The sequence below is a fragment of the Xyrauchen texanus genome, chromosome 33 (genome assembly GCF_025860055.1).
Source record: "Xyrauchen texanus isolate HMW12.3.18 chromosome 33, RBS_HiC_50CHRs, whole genome shotgun sequence".
Lineage (NCBI taxonomy): Eukaryota > Metazoa > Chordata > Actinopteri > Cypriniformes > Catostomidae > Xyrauchen > Xyrauchen texanus.
The window spans coordinates 27504692-27527925 of NC_068308.1; the positions used below are offsets into that span (position 1 = coordinate 27504692).

At 38.5% G+C, this 23234-nt stretch overlaps 3 protein-coding genes across 3 annotated transcripts in view; 1 reads left to right on the top strand and 2 right to left on the bottom strand.

The window, feature by feature from the left end:
• Window positions 1-7544, bottom strand: part of LOC127626793 (von Willebrand factor A domain-containing protein 2-like) — a 33070-nt gene extending 25526 nt beyond the window's left edge. The window contains exon 1 of the mRNA XM_052102842.1: window positions 7445-7544. The gene's annotated coding sequence lies outside the window, so the exon portion shown is untranslated. The remainder of the gene's footprint in view (window positions 1-7444) is intronic.
• A 771-nt stretch (window positions 7545-8315) lies between these two features.
• Window positions 8316-20267, bottom strand: LOC127626691 (tudor domain-containing protein 1-like). Its single transcript, XM_052102667.1, has 22 exons — window positions 20168-20267; window positions 18463-18630; window positions 18345-18376; window positions 17452-17536; window positions 17221-17335; window positions 17077-17134; window positions 16901-16984; window positions 16646-16825; window positions 15886-16029; window positions 15617-15785; window positions 15448-15537; window positions 15191-15367; window positions 14923-15030; window positions 14578-14748; window positions 14193-14444; window positions 13964-14098; window positions 13773-13880; window positions 11462-11632; window positions 10930-11274; window positions 8633-8659; window positions 8482-8519; window positions 8316-8378 (listed from the first exon to the last, which is right to left on the bottom strand). The coding sequence occupies exons 2-22, from the start codon at window positions 18620-18622 to the stop codon at window positions 8316-8318; spliced, it is 2712 nt and encodes a 903-aa protein (XP_051958627.1). The 5' UTR covers window positions 18623-18630; window positions 20168-20267.
• A 543-nt stretch (window positions 20268-20810) lies between these two features.
• The window catches only part of ccdc186 (coiled-coil domain-containing protein 186), a 38534-nt gene continuing 36110 nt past the window's right edge, over window positions 20811-23234 (top strand). The window contains exon 1 of the mRNA XM_052103258.1: window positions 20811-20946. The gene's annotated coding sequence lies outside the window, so the exon portion shown is untranslated. The remainder of the gene's footprint in view (window positions 20947-23234) is intronic.

Genomic DNA, 23234 nt, shown 5'->3' on the forward strand with positions numbered 1-23234 from the left:
TTCAGCCTCTCACAGGCCAGGCCCAAAGAGAAAATTCCTGAGGAGAAGGATGGAAGATTTCCCCACGTGCTTGAGAGAGAAGTTCTCTTTGCAGTGATAGAGGCCAGGGTGGTCGTAAAGCAGCTGTGCTATCTCTGCCTTCCGCAGCCTCCCTAGCCTGTTCGGAGCTATAAAAATAAGAGATTAATTGAACTCGCTCACTCACCGTAGTGTCGGTCTGATCAGACACAGAAATGTGTGAGGCCACGGTGCATCGTCGCCCACCAGGGAGAAGAACAGAGGTCATTGCGCATCTTCTCGCGATGCGAAGAGATCCATTGCTGCCTGTCCGAATCTCTGCCAGATGAGGCCTGTCACTTTAGGGTGAAGCCTCCATTCTCTGTACAGTCATATTGGGAGTCATATTAATGTTATTTTGTTTTATTTTTGTGTCCGTTTTTCTTTTTCACACAAATCTGTGCCCACAGCATTCTGCCTCGGTGCATGAGAGAATGTTTTATTTGAAAATACCATGAATACTTGTGTGAACCGTCTTCTTTGCACTTAGAATACACCCCGTGGGTGGAAGGAGGAGAACATTTGCGGGGGGCCACATGGCAACGCTTGTTATCGCCCCGCGCACACTTCGGAAAGAAACTTAACAGTCTGTTTTGAACACAGAAAAATGTTCAACTTCAAGCATCTGTCTCTGTTTCCCTGCAGGAGGGAGATAGTCACTGATCACATGAGAGGCCCGGACAGAGAAGCCCATGGTTCTGTCTCGGTGCCCCTCCTTGAGGTGAACAAATGCCTCAGGTTGCCCATCTCTTGGCAACCTGAGGCACACAGACGGTGTCTCGCAGTGGGTGCTACAAAAGACAGTTTTGGCTGCGAATGGCCCGGCTGCTGCGCCACGTTCCCTGGTTACTGGAGAGGCTGTAAATCAGGCTGTCCTCCCTTTCCAGAGGTCCTGAAACCAGTCTGACTTGACTGATAAGGACGAAACAGTGGCATTCGTGAGAGACATTCCTCAAATGCATCTCCCTTCTTTCTCCTCAGGTTGCACTTCTGGCGCATAGCCATAACGGTGGCACCGAACATGGCCTTAGGATCTATGGGGGTGTCCAAAAACGTGCATTTGTCTTTGTCAGAGAAATTAACAAGTTCAGACATAGGGTTCTCTCACCTACCACCGCCAAACCCATGCTTCTTCCGCAGCTTTGAACTGTGCTACGAGACGTACGCAAGTTCAAGTCTGCGATAACATTCCCATGTCTCCCTTCCCCTGGGCATCAAGCCTCGAGAACCCTTTGACCGTCGCTTGGTAAGAAATAGGCTTATCCCAATATCACCTAATTTCCGCTACACAGGCCGGGATGGCTGGAAGGAACTGCTTCACTGCAGGGAGACCAGATAGGAAACTCTTGTCACCGTACAAGTCCCTTTCAGCTCCCGTACCCACTGACTGTGTCAAACGGCCAGTCAATCGAGCTTAGCCGCAGCCCTGCGACGGGCACTCCTCCTTCATGCTCGTGGCTGGGACTGATCCATGGGCAAAATGGCATCTTCTTCGTCCTCCTCAAGGATGTCAGACAAAACTTCACACCAGCGTAATCTTCCTCTCCTGCCAATATGTCCTCGAACAGTGGGGGAAGGACTGGAGACACATTGTCCATCATTTCGTCCCATGATGGGGCCTGCGGACGCTGTGCTGACTCTTCTCTGGCCTGAGAAGATATGGGTCTTTTTTGAGCATGACTGTGACCCTCATTCTCCCGAACCTTGGTCGAGAAGGATGAACAATGGGGGCAACCCTCCAGGCTGGACAACGCAGCCCAAGCGTGTTTATCACCCAGGCACAAGACGCAATGCAGATGAAAATGTTAGCGGAGATCCACGTGCCACATGCACATAAGCAAGGAGGGCGGCCTATCCCACCTGAACTCTCAGTTTCATTGGTTACCATACTTCTGAGGTAAGTCCGCCACAATGAGAAAACTTAAAGAGAAAATACAATAAGCCACATAGAACTCTCTTATTTTCCTTCTATTTGAAGCATAGTGAGCACCGCAAAGTCAGAAAAACACTGAAAATGCAGAGAGTACAATAACGGAGATAAACTCATTGTGACACATTAGTTCATTCCATTATATTTGCGGTCTGCAAACAGTGAATGGCACACAAAAACTCCATATCCAGTGGTTGCGCTAGAAACACATATGTAACTTTGACGGACTGAATTGTAAAATTTTCATCATGGTCTATTTTCAATAATCAAACAAGCAAGTACACCCCATTATATATACCATGATCAATTGAAATTGTAAAATGTAGCATCCATTATAAATGGCATATACATGACAGCGGATAGGCTTAATTATATTTTTGACTCCCCAAGCTTATGTATGGTAAAACAAAATAATTTTTGGGTTAAAGTAGCAAATTTTCACTGCGCTAAAACAAGATTTAACATCGAAACAACATGAAATAAACATCCGATCAGAAAAAGCACAGGTTCACAGAACTTCTTCAATGTTTTTTCCATTGCAATCTTGTCAAGTTTTAAGTTTAAAGTAACTTTTAGAATTGGGTAGTTTTTAAAGCTTAGAGGTGCTTGAAAAAGAAGATTAAGGTACCATGAAAATGCTTGAAAAGTGCTTGAGTTTCACTCCTAAATAGAGGTACAAACCCTTGTAGTCCATGTTGTTGATAAAGGCAGATTAGTCTGTAAGGTTGGATCATAATAATATGCATTTGATGGAATAATTTCTATGAACATTCACTTGAGACACTTAGAGAAAGCAGACATGCTCTAAAAGATAGCAAACATTTGTGTGTGTTATGCCTGCATTTGGGTATCTGATTGGTCAGATTCCAGGTGTTAAGAGCAGTTGAAATGGTAGAGTGCTTATCAGCTTTGTAGTAAAATGAAGTGACTATTGAGGTAATTCTGACCCATGAAGTCCTCAGAGAATACCATTTGATCGTCTCACTAAGAGTTTGACTTCTAAAGATACCCACAGCGCTCCACTCAAGAGGGGGGAAATGGTAGGAATGCCGCCAGACATTCTTAAAGATAGAATCTAGAAAGAATTCTATAAAGCAGTTGTTCTCAACTGGTGGGTCGCAACCGGGGTGGGGGTTAAACAACACCAAATCCACATAATAAAATGAAACAAACTAATTGTGTTACGATATTATAATAGACTTTTCCATACGTTTCTGTGTGGACATCAAAATATTTGTTGTTAATGTAATGTTTTTTTCTATTCAGACTATGTTAATGATTTTTGTATTATTGGGCTTGTGCAGTTCATGGTAATATTAATCAACGTAAATTATTGTATGTATCGACATTTATTATTTTATTTTTTTCACATTTTGTACAAATGAACAGTTTTGATACAGTGCAAATTTGATGCAATGCAAGAAAGTATCAAGTCTATTGTTATTTATTTTCCATTAAGACAGATTTTGCTGAAATTGGCCAGCTTTCGGATGCTTTAGAAAGTTAGACTGCAGTTGTAAAAGGGAATTTGATCAAATCTTGCTCTTGATAAAGTGTATTTTCTGCCCAGGAACGAACGGCACTTGTTCAGCTGCTTTTTAAAAAGGACCTTCTTTGAGGCTGATAATCATCTGGATTCTTGAGCTGCCATCATAAGAGCACCTCACAAAACTGCCATACGATAACCTTGACTAACAACAGTCTCCATCTGTGTGACAAGTGGAGCCGTCTAGGGCTAAAGCAACTAATACAGACTTCTTTATACCTCATTTTAAACATTCCATACATCTAAGCTTTCACTTTAATTTGTTCCTACTTTATCTGTCTATGAACTACATCTTAATCCAAGATCCCCCAACTCCTAACTTAAGTGATATTTGGAAGAGTCAAGTCTCCAACAAAAACCCCAATAAAATGAAGTCCAACAGAGCTTAATCCTAGGAGTTATTCCATCCACTGGTTCAATCATAGTAATCCAGTGCCAATAACCTTCGAATAAATGCAGTCATGAGAAAACTACTAGACCAAACCAGTATCAGAGTAGTAAATTGCTTCAGGTATCATAAAACTATGATATTTTTAAACTTGCTAATTATATTTTACATTGCAGTGCTTAAAAAGGCCATGCTTGTTAATGGACAAGAGACTGGTGTAGCCAGCTGCTTGCTCCATGCACTTTGAGCAAATGAGTGTAGTAATGCACTGGAATCTCCTATTGATCAAAGGATTGATTGACAGTAGTTGAGAGGATCAGGATGTAAGGACAGACAACCATTTAGGTTGTCTGTCCTTATAAAACTATAAGGACTATAAAAGTCCTTATTGAAAGCACAGCAATTATTAAAGTAATTTGTGATGTCAAAACCCCATAGAAACTGCGTGATACTAACCCATCTAATCAGTGCTCGAATTGAGGGGGGGCTGGGGGGATCCGGGACCCCCCCATACGGTATTAGGGACCCCCCATAAGAAGTAAAAAATAGAATTAGGGGGGTCCCTCAGATATTTTTATTTTAGTAAAAAATAATAATAACAAATCTGATTAAATGCATGCAATGGATACGGTAAATTTCATGAATTGATTATTTACAATAATTTATTTTAAAGTTGGCTAGTTGCCATGTCTCTTTAAAATGTAAACGCCCCGCCCCACATCTAAAGTGCTGTGCGCATGACATCGTTGACTGACAGGACTGTTTGATTGGCGCCGCTCCGTTGAAGCTAATTTTAACTTTTAAAAAATGGAGAAAAATAAACCTCCACTCGAGGTCGGGAAGAGAAAGCTTCTTACCGACTTTTTTGAGGGGTAATTGTCTCTCTCTCTATATATCTTTCTACTTGATATCTACCCACACCATATCGGGGCTTTTGTATTCCTTGCGTAATTGGAAACATTTAGGCTTAAGTTACAATTTTTTTCATTATTAATAGTCCTGGTTCTACGGGAGTGCTAGGGATCTCGACGGAGATGGATAACAGCTTTTTAGTAAAGGGAGCAATCGTTGTGTGCTTTCTATGCTTTCTAATTTCCATTCAGAATTTGTATAAATCTTGTTTTTCATGCTGCCAGCCAGGACCAATGGCCACGTAAACACAAAGTTTTGGGAATTACATACGCATTTATGCGGGATTCACTCTTGAAATAGCAATAATTGACATTGATTGCCATGGCATTGTTTGTTTCTGAATAAAGCAGCCTTTTTCACTGAAATGGTCGTTGAATAGTTGCTGACTTACTCATAACAGTGCTTTTCCGCCACCTACTGGACGTAACTATGTAAAAATCGCATGTGCTGAAATGGTTGAAAAATCCCCACCAACACACAGACTGACAGCCTGTTTTGTCACAATCTATATGTTTAATATCTAATAAACAAGTTTCATCCATTTAATCATTTAATCTTTAAAGTATTTTGGAACAAACATTATTATCACAGTGTCACATAATCCATATTAATCATCCAGTTGTTTTTAGGGTAAAAACTACATTGGTAAAAAAAAAAGCTAGAATCATTCTGTTGGATGTACACTACTGTTCAAGAGTCTCTTCTGCTCACCAAGCCTGCATTGATTTGATGCAAAATACAGTAAAAACAGTAATTTTATGAAATATTACAATTTAAAATAATAATACAATAAAATATCATTTATTTCTGTGATCAAAGCTGAATTTTCACCAACGTTTCTCCAGTCTTCATCACATGATCCTTCAGATCTGAATATAAACTTTTGTAGCATTATACACTACCATTTAAAAGCTTGTGGTCAGTAAGAATGTATTTTTAAAAAATGTTGGGAAAGAAATTAATACTTTTATTCAGTATGGTTGCATTGAATTGATCAAAAGTGACAGTAAAGACATTTATAATGTAACAAAAGATTCTATTTCAAATAGAAACTGTTCTTTTGAACTTTCTATTGATCAAAAACTCCTGAAAAATAAAATAAATGTTTATTACATAGTGTGATTATGACGGATCATGTGACACTGAAGACTGGAGTAATGATGCTGAAAATTCAGCGTTGATCACGCATTTTACTATATATTCACATAGAAAACAATATTTCACAATATTACTGTTTTTTTGTTTGTTTGTTTTTTTAATCAAATCAATGCAGCTTTGAGCAGAAGAGACTTTTAAAAACCTTTAAAAAATTGTATTGATCTCAACTTCTGAATGGTAGTGTATATTTCATTTCATTATGTGTATTTATTTAAAAATAAAAATATTGAAACCAAAACATGGCATTGTCTAGTGTGCAGGTAAAGAGGACCTCCAAGGCAAGCACAGTCCATTCCAGTTTAGCAGAGGGCAGTGGCAGGAGCTCAGCACAGGTTAGCAGTGACAAGATCTCAGAAGAGGACAAATGCAGTGATAACAGCTTTATATGGGTCTGTACCACCAACAGCAGCTCAGCACATATCAACAAAAGCAAAGAGCAGGTAAGCAACAGCTCAGAACAGCTAACTCCCACCAACAGCTCTGAACGGCTCAGCACCACAAAAACTCAGAGCAAGGAAGTTTATAACTGGAGAAATCAGTTAGAGATATGGAGGAAACAATACTCCCCATGGCTGTACATCAATGAAATCCAGTGAGTCTGGAAGCCATCTGATTATTTTCTACTGTTTTTGAGACATTTCAATGTATTTTGAAGTTACTTGGGTCTTCAAGAGCCTTATATGTAGTGCCCTGGTATATTTGCCATAGTTGCTGTTTTGGGTCTGCTGCCCTCTAAATCCAGTATTGCTTTAGTAAGTAATTTAAAAGAATAATTATATATATATATTATATATATTTACGCATATTATGATCAAATATATTGTATATTTTGTATAGTGTATATTGCAAGACTAAACCTACACCCCCCGGTAAAAAAAAACTTGGGGACCCCCCATAAGACTTGACTCAATTCGAGCACTGCATCTAATGCTTTGGAGGGATGTTGGAAACTTGTTTTGAGAAAAAAAAATTGTGATGTGTGATAAGAATGTGAATTTAATGTTGTTTTATTTTCAAATATAATCTTTCGAGCACTTAAGGTTAATCCAATTACTTCAGGGTGGATCAACCAACCATTTTATTTTCAGCCAACACAATTTTGTACCATTAATAGCTCCTAATTTGCTGCCCTCGCAATTTGAACTCATTATCCACGTTTAAATACATGACGTCACAGTAGCGAGCAGCCAAACATACGTGGTAACCACTGACGGATAGAGAGAGATATACACTTGACAACCATTTAGTTAAACAAAACAACAACAACAACAACAACAAAAAACGATTGTGGGTGTAATGGTTCAACACTTAGATCCGTTGCTCTGACTATTTGCGCTGTATCGGTTCAGTTTCAGACTAATTATCAACATTATAGATTCACGCATTTATAAACAATCCTTTGTAAACCGTACATATTAAATACCTAATAATTCAGATTCAGTAAATGTCTCACCTCTCAGTGATATACATCCGTCCTGTTCTCGCCGCAGGTACTGAAGTGTCAGCGCTTCTCCAAGTGCCCCAAATCTGAGGCAACAAGTCGTAAAGAACAGAAGAGGGTGCTCTGCTCTCCTAACTTCCGCGCCAACCTCATCCTCAAATCACCTTACTCCATTCATTTCAGATCACTTATTCATTCTTGGTTAATACCAAATCTGTAAATTCGATTGATGGCATCCATATTCTCTTGGAACATAAACTACAGGAAAAATCAGTAACATATTTGTACTTCATGTACATTCAAATATGTGTATATGATCAAGGTTTCTTGACGTTTTTAAATATACAAATCAAGCCATTTTACAAGGCTTACTTGCACTATATAAAAAGAAAAAAAAAATATAACTTGGTTATTTTTTTAATCAAAACAGCATGTTATTGTCAAAAGGCCACATTATATGACAAGGAAACACTGAACAAACCAAACTGGCCTTAGATAAACAAAAACAGACCATGTGGAACAGGAATACAGAGCAGTGATGTTGCATTACTCAAGGTTATGGTTACATTCTCATCATGTCACAAAACAAACATGCAGATATCGCAAGTTACATATAGAATACAACAACAGCAACAATTAGTTCAATAAAATAAAAATAAAATATTTTCCCCCCATAAAGATAAAAGCTATTTTAAGTGCAAGATTACAAACATGGTCCAACAATGCAGTGCAGTTCAATACAGCTTTCTGCTGAGCAAAGACTGCCTTATACTTTTAAACAATTGTCAACATAACTCAACCAGAAGTCATTTAGCTTCACTGTCAAAAAAATAAAATTACTGTGCTGAAAAGGGAGTTTGTTAAACTTGAAAACAACCTTGAGTTACTGTTTGGTTCCACCGACATCCTTCATGAGGAGGATGACCAATTCCTCAATATGGTCAATCTGGGGGGGTATATTTGAAAATAAATAAATTACCACATTCATTTAAAAACTCTGTATGATGGCTTCAATTCGCTTTTAAAAAAATCATAGTAGATTCCCCAACCTTTTGCTTCAGCTCAAGACAACAGCATGAGGTGGGAGCTGAAAAAGCAGACATCAAGCATATTAAATCATTTGCCACAAACAAGTAAAACATTTGTGCTTTAAAACCATTAAAAGGATAATTAACCCCCAAATAAAAAATATTTACTCACCCTTATGTCGTTCCGAACATGTAGAACCTATTAGGGCAAAATGACAGCATCAGTCTTCATTAACTTTCATTGCATCTTTTTTAACAAACATTCAAAGTGAATGGTGACTGAGGCTTTTAAATGTGCCTAATACAGTTGAAGTCAGAAGTTTACATACACTTAGGTTGAAGTCATTAATACTCATGTTAACCACTCCACAGATTTCATATTAGCAAACTATAGTTTCAGCAAGTTGTTTAGGACATCTACTTTGTGCATGAAAAGTAATTTTTCAGATTGTTTCACTTTTAATTGACTATCACAATTCCAGTGAATCAGAAGTTAACTATGACTTTAAGCAGCTAGGAAAAATCCAGAAAATTATGTCAAGCAATGAGCTTCTGCTAGGCTATTTGGAGTCAATTGGAGGTGTAATGTGGATGAAATTTACGGCCAAACTCCATGCCTTTTTGCTTGACATGATGGGGGGGAAGAAAAAGAAAAATCAGAAGAAATCAGCCAAGACCTCAGGAAAAACAATTAAAAAAATTGTGGACCTCCACATGTCTGGTACATTCTTGGGCGCATTTTCCAAACGCCTGAAGGTACCATGTTCATCTATACAAACAATAGTACACAAGTATAACATGCTCTTAGAAATGAACGTAGTTTGGTGCAAAAAATGCAAATCAATCCCAGAACAACAGTAAAGAATGTAGTGAAGATGCTGGAGAAAACAGGTAGACAAATATCTACAGTAAAGTCCTATATCGACATAACCTTAAAGGCTACTCAGCAAGGAAGAACCACTGCTCCATAACTGCCATAATAAAGCCAGACTACAGTTTGCAAGTACACATGGGGACAAAGATCTTACATTTTGGAGAAATGTCCTCTGGTCGGATGAAACAAAAATCGTTGTGAGGCTTGCAAGCCAAAGAACACCATCCCAACAGTGAAGCATGGGGAGGCAGCATCATGTTGTGGGAGTGCTTTGCTGCAGGAGGGACTGGTGCACTTAACAAAACAGATGGCATCATGAGGATGGCTTCACGCTATTCTCCACGGCATCCATGCACAACTCACCACGTGCCCCCATAGAGCAAGAACCCCACATTGTGACCATGAGTAGGTTACCCCATGTGACACTACCCTCCCTAGCAACCAGGCCAATTTGGTTGCTTAGGAGACTTGACTGGAGTCACTCAGCATGCCCTGGGATTCGAACTCGTGACTCCAGGTGTGGTAGTCAGCGGCTTTACTCACTGAGCTACCCAGGCCCAAAGACTTTCAGGCTTCAGGATTGTTAGATCTAGATAAGTTTCAACATATTTTATAATATTTCACGCATTACAGTAATTGTTATCGCATCTGCTCAAACTACGATCGCAAAGCGCTGTTTTCAATTTCCAAAATGCAACTGCTGTGACCGACACAGGAGGCCAACTATGACCTAATGTTGATCTTACATAAACAAAACCCATGAAAGGTCTAATGGGAGGAATGGGACCCCGTCTCCACCTTTGCAACACATAGGCTACAGTTTGTGAAAGGATATAATATAAAGTCTTACCGCTAAAATTGTCATTGCATTTATTATCAATGCAGTAAGAAACCATTGTTAAATCAAAAACGGTTAAAATTAAGTATGAACATGGAATATGATATTGAAGTCAAACATCATTACTGTATGTGGGTTAATAATTTAAGCAGTAAAGATGCATATTGTATGTTTGATGGTTGTTTTAATTTTTATTTGCCACATTTCTTAGGCTTTAGAAGCATGTGAGCAAGTGTATTAATCAACATATCCAACATAATAAAAACAGGCTTAACAAATTAAGTTAAGACTTGTTTTTTCCCGATAATTCAGAAAGAAACTAGATAATTTCTTCACAGTAAAACATAGATATCCCTTCATAATATCATTAACAAACATTATTGCATAATATAATGCTTTAAATGTTATTCAAACGGTAGCGCTGCCCAAACCCACCATTAAAATCTGCTTCTCAAATGAACCCGGAAGCGTGGCTGCCTGCGGTGTAATTTAATCTAGAAGCAAGCCTAAAAGTTTAACATCTGTGGCAGTATGAAAATAACACCGCAAGATTGGCTCGACCAGTGGTGCAAGTTTGGCGAGGCACAATCCCTTTTTATAACCAATAAAGAACAGGGGGAGTTCTCTGGAATCTGTTTGAAAACTGTGATTATTTTTGCAATTCAGTTCGGTGACACAAGCAGTGTAGAAACACACACTTCAGCTGTAAAGTCATATTTAAAAACATTGCGATACTGTCATGTCAATATAAACTCACTTGATGTGGTTCCCACTGCTGGGGTATCTGCAGCTTCCTTGTTGTTTACTTTAGCTAGCTCTACAGCAGGTGGATTCCGATCATTGGGTTTGAGTGTAGGCAGAGCCTCAATCTGACTGGTGGGCTCAGCTTGCTTTGGTGGAGGTTGTTTCACCAGTCCGTAAGGTCTGGACAGTTTCTCAGAAATGAGCACAGCAGCAATGCTTTTTCCACTACTCTCCAACTCTACCCCATAACCCTTTTCTGTGATGGAAAGCACTTTGCCACTCAACGGCTGACTGGCACACAGAGCCTGAAACCTACGTACTGCCTCTTTATTCATCTGACCCTCAACTGGTTCCACACCTGCATGAATAAATAGATATTAGGGATGTCCCGATACTGGTGTGTGTGGTAGATGTCAGAGAGCAGAGCTCAAAATGGTTTTGGGACATTCCAAATTGATTTGTTAAGTGGATCAAATTCTAGGCTTGTGACAATACATGTACAGATCCATAGTCATTCAAGGCCATACAAACAGGAAACAGCAAACCTTCAAGCCAGCAGCGTATTGCCTGGAAAGGCAGTTTAAGCTGGCTGGGGGAGATGGCCTTTAGATTTGCTGCCTCCACCTCACAGGAGTTGCCATAGTCCACAAAATAAACTCTGGCCTTTCTCTCTACACACACTTCTAGTACCATTGCCCTGTACCACTGGCCATCCCCTGCAAAAAAGGAAGGCATGTAAATTGTACAGTACTATACATTAAAGGGATAGTTTACCCAAAAATGAAAATCCTCATTTACTTACCCTCATGCCATCCCTGATGTGTTTGACTTTTCTGCTCAACACAAATTTGAATATATCAGCTCTGTAGTTCCATACAATGCTAGTAAATGGGTACAACACTTTTGAAGCTCCAAATGCACAAATGCAGCATAAAATTAATATAGATTTAACCACTGATGACTTTGATTACTTTTATGCTGCTTTTGTGCATTTTGGAGCTTCATCATTTTGGTACACTTGCATTATGAGGAAAATATTCTGAAATATTCTTTGTGTTCAGAAATCACAGTACACATCTGTGATGGCATGAGTAAACATTTGAGAATTTAAATTTTTGGGTGAACCATATATACACATTTTCAATCTCAGTACAGGAACTTTACAAGGGCATTTTTTTTCTAAGCTCATAAAATGACCCTGCTATTAAATTAACATAGCCTACAAAACTAATGCACCAAGATGACCGCATTTTTCCAGATTTGGAATGAGGAGCTTAAAATTAACGCCATGACAATTGAATGAAACAATGCAAAAATACATATTTCAGAATGAAAATTAGTCAGAGATACCATTCATACATTAAAAGTGGTTAGTGTTTTTTATTATTTCACATCAGGGCATTTATCCAGAAATATTTTTTGTTAATATTAGGCTATTAACTACATTGAAGCATTTGGTTACATTATAGCCTATTTGTGTTCTCTCAGAGCGGATTAACTAAATATGTATCCTAACATCCCACCTACCACACTTTTGGCTTCTGGCTGTTGAGGTGGCTTTTCAAACAGAGATATGCTCAACTAGGGAGTGACAGCGTTACTCACTAGAAGAGTATATTTTAAATAAATGGTTCAAACGGTCATAATTTAGCACATGACAACGAACTGATGCAGAGCATGAAAAGTGGAGTGCCCGTCTGTGCGTCTTATGGTGCGAGCATCCGCCACTGACTCTGCATACCAACGAATATCAGATGATATTGCGAGGGCATTTCTGCCCCCATAATTTAAATGGTTAATTTCTGCCCCTGGATGGAACACGTGAGAGTTGGAGATGAGAGCTGTAACATGTTTTTCTCTCTTCACCATGCAGCTGGTACACAAAGCATTTTTGCCATTTCTGCCTTTGTCAAATGTGCTGCATTATGATTAAATCATGGAACGGCAACATATGAAAGGCGTCAAAACTATAGATCGCTCCAACTTCACACGCTTGCATTGTTAACACCTTTGTTAATCAGAAACAGGAGCAAATGTTTTATCGCGTCACTCATTAATGGAGACAGAGTACAATGACACTTGCATGTTGAATTAACAGGTTTATACATCGGTAAGATCTTAAGTTCAGTAACTATGTGACAAAATGCTCCCTTTACTGTGTCGCATGCTCACCCTAAACTCAATCGCTCAATGCGCTGCCGACAGCTGCACAAGAGAAAGAGCAGATGTACTCAAGCATCTTCTGGAATTACAGTTTTAAAAAAAAAACAAATATATTGATTTGATCATCTGCATCTATTGGTTTAAACATTTACAGCTGCACTGTAAAGTAAATAAGTGTTTCCAGGAATTCCCCGTGCTATGAACGTGGAACTTGCAGGAATTATATAAATTGTGCGCAATACCCACACTGAATTTCAGGCCCTATCAGTATCTTTTTTTTTTGTAAAATTTTGCAATTGTCAAACCATTGTGGCACTATGCAACAAAACGTTTTCATGTAGTTCGATAGTTTTACATACACCATTACAAACAGCTGGCTACAGGGTTCCCACACCTTGCCAAATTAATTTCCAAGACTTTTCTAGTTGTTTGTGATAAAACAACTGGATAAGTTAATCGGTTAAAACCATTAGTAATTTCATAGAAACATAAGTAACATATTTTACAACAGAGCATAACTAGAAAAGATTCTCTGCAGAATTTAAGAATATTTCTGTTTTCCATGACCTTGAAAACCATGTCACTAATATTGGGAATTCATGAGGAGCCATTTCAGAAAACTCCAACTAACCCATTTTAAAAATGGATCCAAATATTTGAATAGATGTCACAAAGAGAGGAGATAAGGGTCACCTGTGAAAAGAGCACAACAGGGTTCTCCCACTGTGGGGGTGAAGGGAGCTTTCTCTGACTCACAATGCTTCATCAACTCATAGGACAACTCTGTCAGGCTTTGTTCATCTGCCAAACACACAAGAACAAAAAGATCCAAATCAAAAACTTGATAACAGTGAAGAAAGCATGACATGGATCGATAATCACACCTGCAGCACTGTAGTTGTAACAGTAAAATTCATCAAGGCTTTTCAGTGTACTGATAACCAGCTCCACCTTCTGGCCATTAGAGGGAAGCTCAGCACAAGTCCACTCCATCTTCTCAATAGCAGGGCCGCAGAGAGCTAAGAAAAACAATAGGACATTCATTCTGTCACCCTTTCAAAATGTATTGGAAACTGGTAAAAACTAAATAAATAAAATATGCTTCACACTTACAGGGCATTCCTGGGATGGATTCTTGAGCTGGATCCTTGTTCTCGAGCTCAATACTTTCTGTGGCAGCATAACCCATTGCTAACAACAGTTCAGTGACGTTAGTCTGAGGGTCACTGGACTCGTCGATCATGGACACCAGAGCCTTACCGTCCTTCTTACCCAGAATCTCCACCCGAATGAAGCGGTTGCAGACTAAACTTTTCACCATCAATGTGGCATCCTCTGACCAGGTGGATGTGGAAGGCTTGATACCTGAAACACCACCAAAATGTTAGCATGCCAATAGAGACGGACATTAACACTAACAGACTTTGAGAAGTTCAGCATACACGGATTTGTATCTATACACACGCACATAGACTTAAGTGGAACCATTGTACTATACCTGCTAGAGAACAGGGTATTACTTGAGTTGGCAAAGCTAACAGCTCCATGCTGATGGGGCGCAGAAGATTTAACTCAACCTCCTCTGAGTTGCCAAAGTCTACGTAACCCACACACAAGCGGTCCTCAGAGGAATATGCCAGCACTTTAGCCCTGTACCACTGGTTGTCCTCTAATGTATTAGGAGTTAGATTACATTAACAATACATACATACATACATACATATCTTGCTGGTGACATTCAACGTCTACAAAATGCTACCTAATATAAATTCAAACTCTGAGAGCTTCAGTTTTCTGATCATAACAATACAATGGAAGAATTAATGGGTGAAGATATTCTCACCAGAAAAAAGAGAGCAGCAGACCGTTCCTGGAGCAGGTCTAAAGTTCTCACTGACTGAAGTGTTCAAGCAGTGCTCCCTCAAGTTTACCTGCAACTGCTGGATCACACCTGCACATAGGAGACAATTCTTTATGCCATTCCAATAGTGTCAAAATGTGTTTACCGGTGTGGATGTTCATTGTCTTCTGCACAAATTATGATAATGTAGGGAAAACACAACAATGTGACTGAGGTGAAAGTTACTTGAATGGACAAGCAGAACACTAACTGGCATTTTCTAGCTTCTGACAGAGGATTTCTGAGGGGGATTGAAGGTGAGTGACGACGGCTGTGAATGTGTCACCCACTCCCTGAGTCAACGGTTCTGGAGGCCTGGCTTCAGAGTTTTCATTCTTTCCTCCAGACAAACGCTTAAAGTTCTCAAAAGATGCTGTCAGCAGAGAATCTAAAAGACATGAACAGAATTTGGTGAACAAATAAATGAATCATTCGATGACAACAACTCTGGTTGAAGAAGCAACTCACTGATGTCATGTTCGGTCTGTGGTTTGACAGGAGGAGTATCCTCTTTAATGGCATAGCCTTGGTCTATAAGGAAAGTGCTCAGGTGTTTACCTGTGGAACAGACAGAAAATCTTATTGTGGTTTAAACAATAGCTCTCTAATCAAACATCTCAAACCATGAATGCCCTACCAATCGTGCTAAGAGCAACATCTACTGCAAGCAGAGCTCCATCATTCATGATGTCCACCACTGTGAAAGTGATGCTCTTTCCAACAAGTAACCGTTTAACAGCAATAGTGCATTCGCCCGTCCAACTTCCTGTCAGAGGCGTTAACCTGGCAACAGAGCACTGCAAAGCCTGTAGAAACACAAAAATCACCTCCTGACTTCCGCTGGCATCATAATGTGACAAGACCTGCATCGGAGATTGGAAGATCGAAGATAGAGTCTGAACTCACAAAGGGTGGTGCAGCATCAATCTTGGCAGAAAGAGGCATTGTGTAATCAAGTGAAACGTTCTCCTCATTTCCAAAGTCGATGTAAAATACACTAGCACTTTTGCAGGCCACATCAACCGACTGAACCTCAGCTCGATACCAGTTCTAAAGAAGTGTGAAAAGACCAAACTAAGCACAAAAAAAACTCATTGCACTTTTTGTTTCAAGCAGAATAAAAGACATTGATCTGTTTAACAGTGCATTGATTCAAGACAGAAACATTAAAAGGGAACGTTACACCAAAAATGAAATAGCTCAGTAGGTCCATTCCATGAAAGTGAATGGTGGCCAGAACTTTGAAGGTCCAAAAAAAGCATATAAATAGGCAGCATAAAAGTTATCCATATGACCCCAGTGGTTAAATCTATAACTTCAGAAGTGATATGATAGGTGTGGGTGAGAAAATATTTTTTACCATTAAAAAAAAAAAAAAAAAGGACTTAACCACTGGAGACATATGGATTAATTTTATGTTGCCTTTAAGTGATTTTGGGACCTTCAAAGTTCTGGCCAACATTCACATGCATTTCATGGACCTACAGAGCGGATATATATATATATTTTTTAAATCTTCAGTTGTGTGTGTGAAGGGATGGCATGAGGGAGAGTAAATAATGACACTTTTCATTTTTGGACGAACTATTAATTGAATGTGCCACCAGCTTGCATATTTCAATAAAATTTGAATTATTGTGGTATTATGACTCATTTTTTGCCTGACCCGATCAAGAGAAAATTTAACAGCACAGAGTTCCCCAATTTCAGGCTTGTACTCGGCAGCATATGAAGTGCCATAAGTCTCCTGGAGCTCTCTGCTGATGTTTTTCAATGACTCCATCATCTCCACTGACTGGAGGTGGATGAAGAACTTCCCAGGGTTCCTCAGTTCAATCACTGTACCCTGAAAAAAGATCCTCAGTGAGGCACAGTTTGCATACAGAGAACATAGCAATACAGGTCAAAAACAAAAATATACCTGTATCTCAGCTCCTTTGGAAAGATTGTTCTGGCGTAAATCACGTTGATACATTCTCTTTGGCTGTACTTCAATACAGATTTCCTGTTAAAAAAAAAAGAAAATGAAAAATATGCCTGTTAGCTTCTGATGGAATATCTTACCTATTAGGCAAGTGAAGGTTACTCCGGCAATACCTTGGCTTGAAGTACACCATTTCCACAAGGATCAGCTTTGGATTCCTTTGCTTTTTCACTAATAAAAAAAAGACGCAAAATAAAGAACTTTCATACGGTTATTTCCATTTATAAAACTGAATAACAAACAATCCCATCAAGTACCTGGTGACTTCTGAATTGCTAGGTTTGCAAACATGTCGATGAGCTTTCCAGTCCTCTGTCTGACAAGCTACAGAACAGTAGCAGGTCTTTTTACAACGGGTGCACCTGAAGTTACCTAAAATAAGAAAAAACAGAAGATGTTCACCTCTCACTAACTATCCAAATTTGAGAATGAAAATACAAGCAAATGCAAGATGAATATTGAAATCTAGCAGAGAGCATCAAACCTACCCTGATGACTGCAGTAGTTGCACAACTTCACTAGTGGGCCCACCATCATCTCTACTGTCTGTGGAAGAGTCAAAAAGTCTCCAAACTGTGAAAAGATAGACTCTTTACATAGTTTACATTAAGCTCACATCCAAAAACTGTTTTCTATTATATAGTCAAAAAGCTATCAGAAAACAGGAAAGAGAGATTTACTAAATTCCAATTAGATGATACAAAATTGAAGGTGCTGTAAAAATGGCAACTGTAAACAGACTATATTGTAATTTAATAAAAAGGTGGGGAAATGGTTCACGCAACTATTCATTGACGTCTAGTGACTTTAGTCACATTCCCATTTCCACTGTTTTCTAGAAGCATTAAGCTGCAGAACATGACACTGTGTTTTAATCATGGTAAAGGGGGATTAAGGCACTTCAATTTTAATTGTGCCCAAGAACACCCCTTATCTGTGGTAAAATCACTGAGCACATTTACATGCACGTTCTTAAACCGATTATGCTTTAGCCAATAACGTATGTGGTCAAGTAAACACATTAAACAGCTTTCCTTTATCGGTGTTCATTAACGGCAAAAGAATAAACCGTTCGACAAAGGTAGATTTTAGCCCAGTACATGATTTCGTGTTGCATGAAAACACTTTAACCAGCGTTCTTACCGGCTTATCCAATGTGCACACGAGCTGTGTGCATGCCTATACACGGTTTGATGTCAAAAGCAGAGAATAACACAATTACTGCAAATGCAATGTAAATGCCAATTTCTTGCTGTCTTTTTTTTTTATATACAATCTTAATGGTGTGCATGTAAACATGCTCACTGTAACACATCTTCTCTTGGGGTTTATTGCATTATTATCACATACATACATCAGAGCTGTTCTTTGCAGAGATCACGTTGTTCTCTTTTCTGACTGCATCTTTAGGACCTGAAGTTGGAGAAAAAGCTCACATTACAAACAAATAATCAGTGACATGCATATCTATCTACATGTCAAAAACATGTAGCTCTCACCCTCTAGAACATCACTTGCCAGAAGCTGCTCTTGAGCGAGTTCATGAACTGCAGGAGCTGGGCCTCTGGGTGTAAATGAACCTGGTCCTGTCGCAGGTCTTCTCAGGGGGAGATTGGGTCTTATCATGGTTGGATTGAAGGCCCGATTCATTCTGCCCATCTGTCTTACTGTGTGGTGAAACACACCAATGATGAGACTGCACTGGCAGGTCTTTGTGTGCACGTGTCAATGATATGGAAGTCAATCCTGCTCCTTGAAATCTAACGTCCTGCAGAGTTTGTCTAACTCTGCTCCAATACCCCTGCCTTTCATTTTCAAGTGAACACAAAACTTGATTAGCTGCTTCAGGTGTGTTTGATTAGAATTTGAGGTACTACTGAAAGATTGATCCCAGCAGCTGACAGGAATACAATTTAGGTCATGTATATACGATGAATTAACATGAATGTGCATGTACAAATTACATATATCCATACTATATACACTGATCAGTACATATACACAGATAAACACTTGTCCTTTTCTCTAAATAGGAAATACAACGTGCATCCTTCCACGAGACTTTTTAAAGATTTGAGTTGAAAGATAACACTGAATATATAGACCCTGAACTAGCTACAAACTCCAATGCAATGCATTAAGTAGGAAAATGAATTATCCTAATAATAACCCTAAACGGTTTGCATCGCACATGGCTGGATTTGCCAGCATTGGTCGACAGAACAACTGTTTTTATTTACTCAGCTTAGTTTAACATATTTAAGTTCGATAAAACTGACCAAAGTATAGCTAAATATTTTTAAAAACAATAATATAAAGAATAACGTAATGCATAACGAGTTTTACCGGAAATGATATAGGAGAAATAAATAATCCCGTGACGAGCTCAGACGACCTCGAGCAGCACAGCATTACAATACGCGATTGCCTCGCTTCGTACGACTGCTTTTCAATTTTAAGGTGTATTGTAAAGTCTTTTCGGTATTTTCCTATGGATTTTATAATGCAGTTTTTCAATTTAATAATAAAATAAGTTATGTGGTAAACATTAGTCCTACTTGAAGATACTTGATGATTTGCTCTACAACATAAATAAATTACAGTCATACAAAAAAACGTGAATTTTTAAACCACCGTGTTTACTATTATTGTTTGTTTTATGTTGCTAAGAATTTGCTAGATAAAAACATAGCAAAAAATAAAACGGTGGCTCAAAATTCACGTTTGAGGTATGACTGTGAGCAATCTCAATTTAAGAATTAAAGTATCTTCAAGTAGTTTTTTTTTTTTACCACAGACATTATTTTACTCATAAATTCAAATACACGATAGGAAATTGACGAGGCTATGTTTGCCTAGAAATTTACGTCAAGGCTGAACAGCTCTATAATAGCGTAAAATATACAGTAAACTTTAATCTTATGGTAAACATTTAGTGAATTATTGTGTGCTGGGACACAACAAGAAGGGCACCATGAGGACTGAGTGAATTATGTTTGACTCAATTCAACACGAACTACCACACAGTTCATGGATATTTTTAAAGATTTATCTAAAGAGACAATATGCCTCGTAACTGTAAAAAGATAAGGCAAAGCATGTAAGGAAAGAGAAACGAGAAAGAATTACGGATATAAAAAAGTAACTAATTTAAGAGAAAACTATAGCCTATTTTAAGACAAAAGACTCAAAAATAAAACTTACATAAAATTAAAGAGCATTAGAATTAAAGTGCATATTTCCTTCATTCCATAGTCCACTTGTGCTTTTCAGAGGATGTATTTTAACGTATATTTTGTCTTACTGTACTGGCAGATTGTTTATTTTCAAAACAAGTGAAACAAATCTTCCAGTCCTGAAGAAGTAATCCCAAGTATTTAGATTACGTTACTTATTTTGAATAATCTTTCTGAATACGTTACAAATTACATTTTACAGCATGCATTCTGTCTGTAGTGGTCTGTCTGGTCATACCTGCTTTGTCGTCATCAGAATAATACTATCAACAAAACAGAATAAAATAAAGCTAGAAGAGTGAGGACTGCTTAAAATGTTTAGCCACTTCCTGACTGTTGATTTAATCACTTTTTAGTTTGTCCTATTATATTATTGAATTTACATAGCCATACCTTATTCAGACGTGATGCTTACCGTTTCACAAGTACATTTCTCAGTTTTGTTCTCAGACAAACATACCTGGATAAAATTAACATAAACCTGTTTAAAATGTAGTTTTGGCCGATTTGGTTTCCCCTGTTGGCGGTACTTGATCCTGCAGTGTGGATAAACTGACCGCTGCCATTCTAGATATGTAATTCTTCGCTATCAGTGGTTCGTACAGGGGCCATATTGTTGATGTGTCACCACATAGTGACTGGAGAGGAGATTGTCGGTACCGACAGAGATCACTCACACGGACCTGACACTTACTATTTCTCACAACAGCTAAACATATCACGTTTGTAATGGATTTGACATAACCGGTAAGTTGCATATTGTAAACAAAGATGTCCTAATTTCAACAACTAATGCGAACGTTAATTTTATTAGCCAACAAGCTAAGTAAATGCAGTGTGCGTGTACTCTATGCCAGCGTAAGATGTCGTATACTGATATTATAATCTCTATATTTATTAAATATACTCGAATGCGCTGTCATAAGCTAAATGTGTTGTTATAATCGATAATGACTGTTAAAACTCGCTTGATCAACCTGAGGGTGATATCAAGAGCTGTATCTCCACTACACAGATAATGTGTGTATTTTTATGTTTTTTAAGCATTTTTATCTTTGACCACCAAGCAGCTGGTTACATTAACACTGTAGATCTTTTATTTTGAGCAGACAGGGCAAATAAATTCTCTTGAACATGTCAAATATGAGATGTTTTGATAGGTTAGCCTTTGTGCTAAAGCTAACTGCACCTGTGTGGGAGCAGCAGTACTATGTACAGCTCTTATTTACAGCTCTCTCTTTTTCGTGATGTTAGTGTATACCATAACATGTGTTTAGTGCATTTGGTACGAGAAAGCAGTTTTTTCTTTTAGCGTTCAGTGCTTATTTTTGTGGGCTGGGCACAGCCCACCCCCCAGACTACAGAATTATAGAAGAAATGCGAATACATTCATAAAATTGTGGTCCATAGTATTGGCAGGCTTGCATTTTTTGTACTTAGCAAGAATGTTTTATGAAGGATACTATAATAATAATGTAATTGTAATGTTTTATCTTGTTATATATACAGAAATTATTATGTTATTTATTGAAGCAAAAAAGTTGTGCAATACCAACTGGGCCTGTGTGGAAAAGTATTTACCTCCTTAGTTACTAAATCCCTAAATCTATGAAACTGCATTCGTAATGGGGTTCAGCTTACAACTTATTCAGGAAGTCACTAAAAAGCCTAGGACAACATCCAAGGAACTGCAGGCCTCTCTCGCATCAATAAATGTCACTGATCATGACTACACTATCAGAAAGACACTGGCCAAAAATGGCATCTATGGAAAAGTGACAGGGTGAAAACCACTGCTAACCCAGAAGAACATTATGGCTAGTCTGAATTTATTCAAACTGCATCTTTGCTTGACATCATGTGAAAATCAAAAGAAAAAAAAATTTGTGGACCTCCACAAGTCTGGTTCATTGAGCAATTTCCAAATGGCTGAAGGTACCATGTTCATCTGTACAAACAATAGTACGCAAGTATAAACACCATGGGACCATGCAGACATCATACTGCTCAGGAAGGAGACACATTCTGTCTCCTGGAGATTAACTTAGTTTGGTGCGAAAAGTGCAAATCAGTCCCAGAAAATCAGCAAAGGACCTTGTGAAAATGCCGAAGGAAACAGGTAGACAAGTATCTATATCCACAGTAAAACGTGGCCTATATAGAAATAACCTGAAAGGCTGCTCAGCAAGGAAGGACCACTGCTCCAAAACCAACATAAATAAAGCCAGACTACAGTTTGCAAGTGCTCATGGGGACAAAAAAATATAATTTTTTGGAGAAATGTCCTCTGGTCTGATTCAACAAAAATGTAACTTTTTGGCCATAATGAACATAGTTATGTTTGGAGGAAAAGGGTGAGGCTTGCAAACCGAAGAACACCATCCCAACCGTAGAGCATGGGGGTGGCAGCATCATGTTGTGGGGTGCAATGCTGCAGGAGGGACTGGTGCACTTCACAAAATAAATGGCATCATGAGGAAGAAAAATTATGTGGATACATTGAAGCAAAATCACAAGACATCAGCTAGGAAGTTAAAGCTTGGTCACAAATGGGTCTTCCAAATAGACAATGACCACAATCAAACCTCCTAAGTTGTGGCAAAATGGCTGAAGGACAACAAAGTCTAGGTTTTGGAGTGGCATCACAAAGCCCTGACCTCAGTCTGATAGAAAATTTGTTGGCAGAACTGAAAAAGCATGTGCAATCAAGGAGGCCTTCAAACTTGACTCAAGTTACACCAGTTCTGTGTGGAGGAATTGGACAAAATTCCAGCAACTTATGTTGAGAAGCTTGTAGAAGGCTACCCAAAATGTTTGACCCATGTTAAACAGTTTAAAGGCAATGCTACCAAATACTAACATATTGTATGCAAACTTCTGACCCACTGGGAATGTGTTGAAAGAAATAAAAGATTAAATTAAAATAATTCTCTCTACTATTATTCTGTTTGTGTTTGTGTTCATACCATGAGTCCAGACACATTTCCATTTGGGGACAATAAAGTGTCTTCTTTCTTTCAAGCGAAAGAATGGAC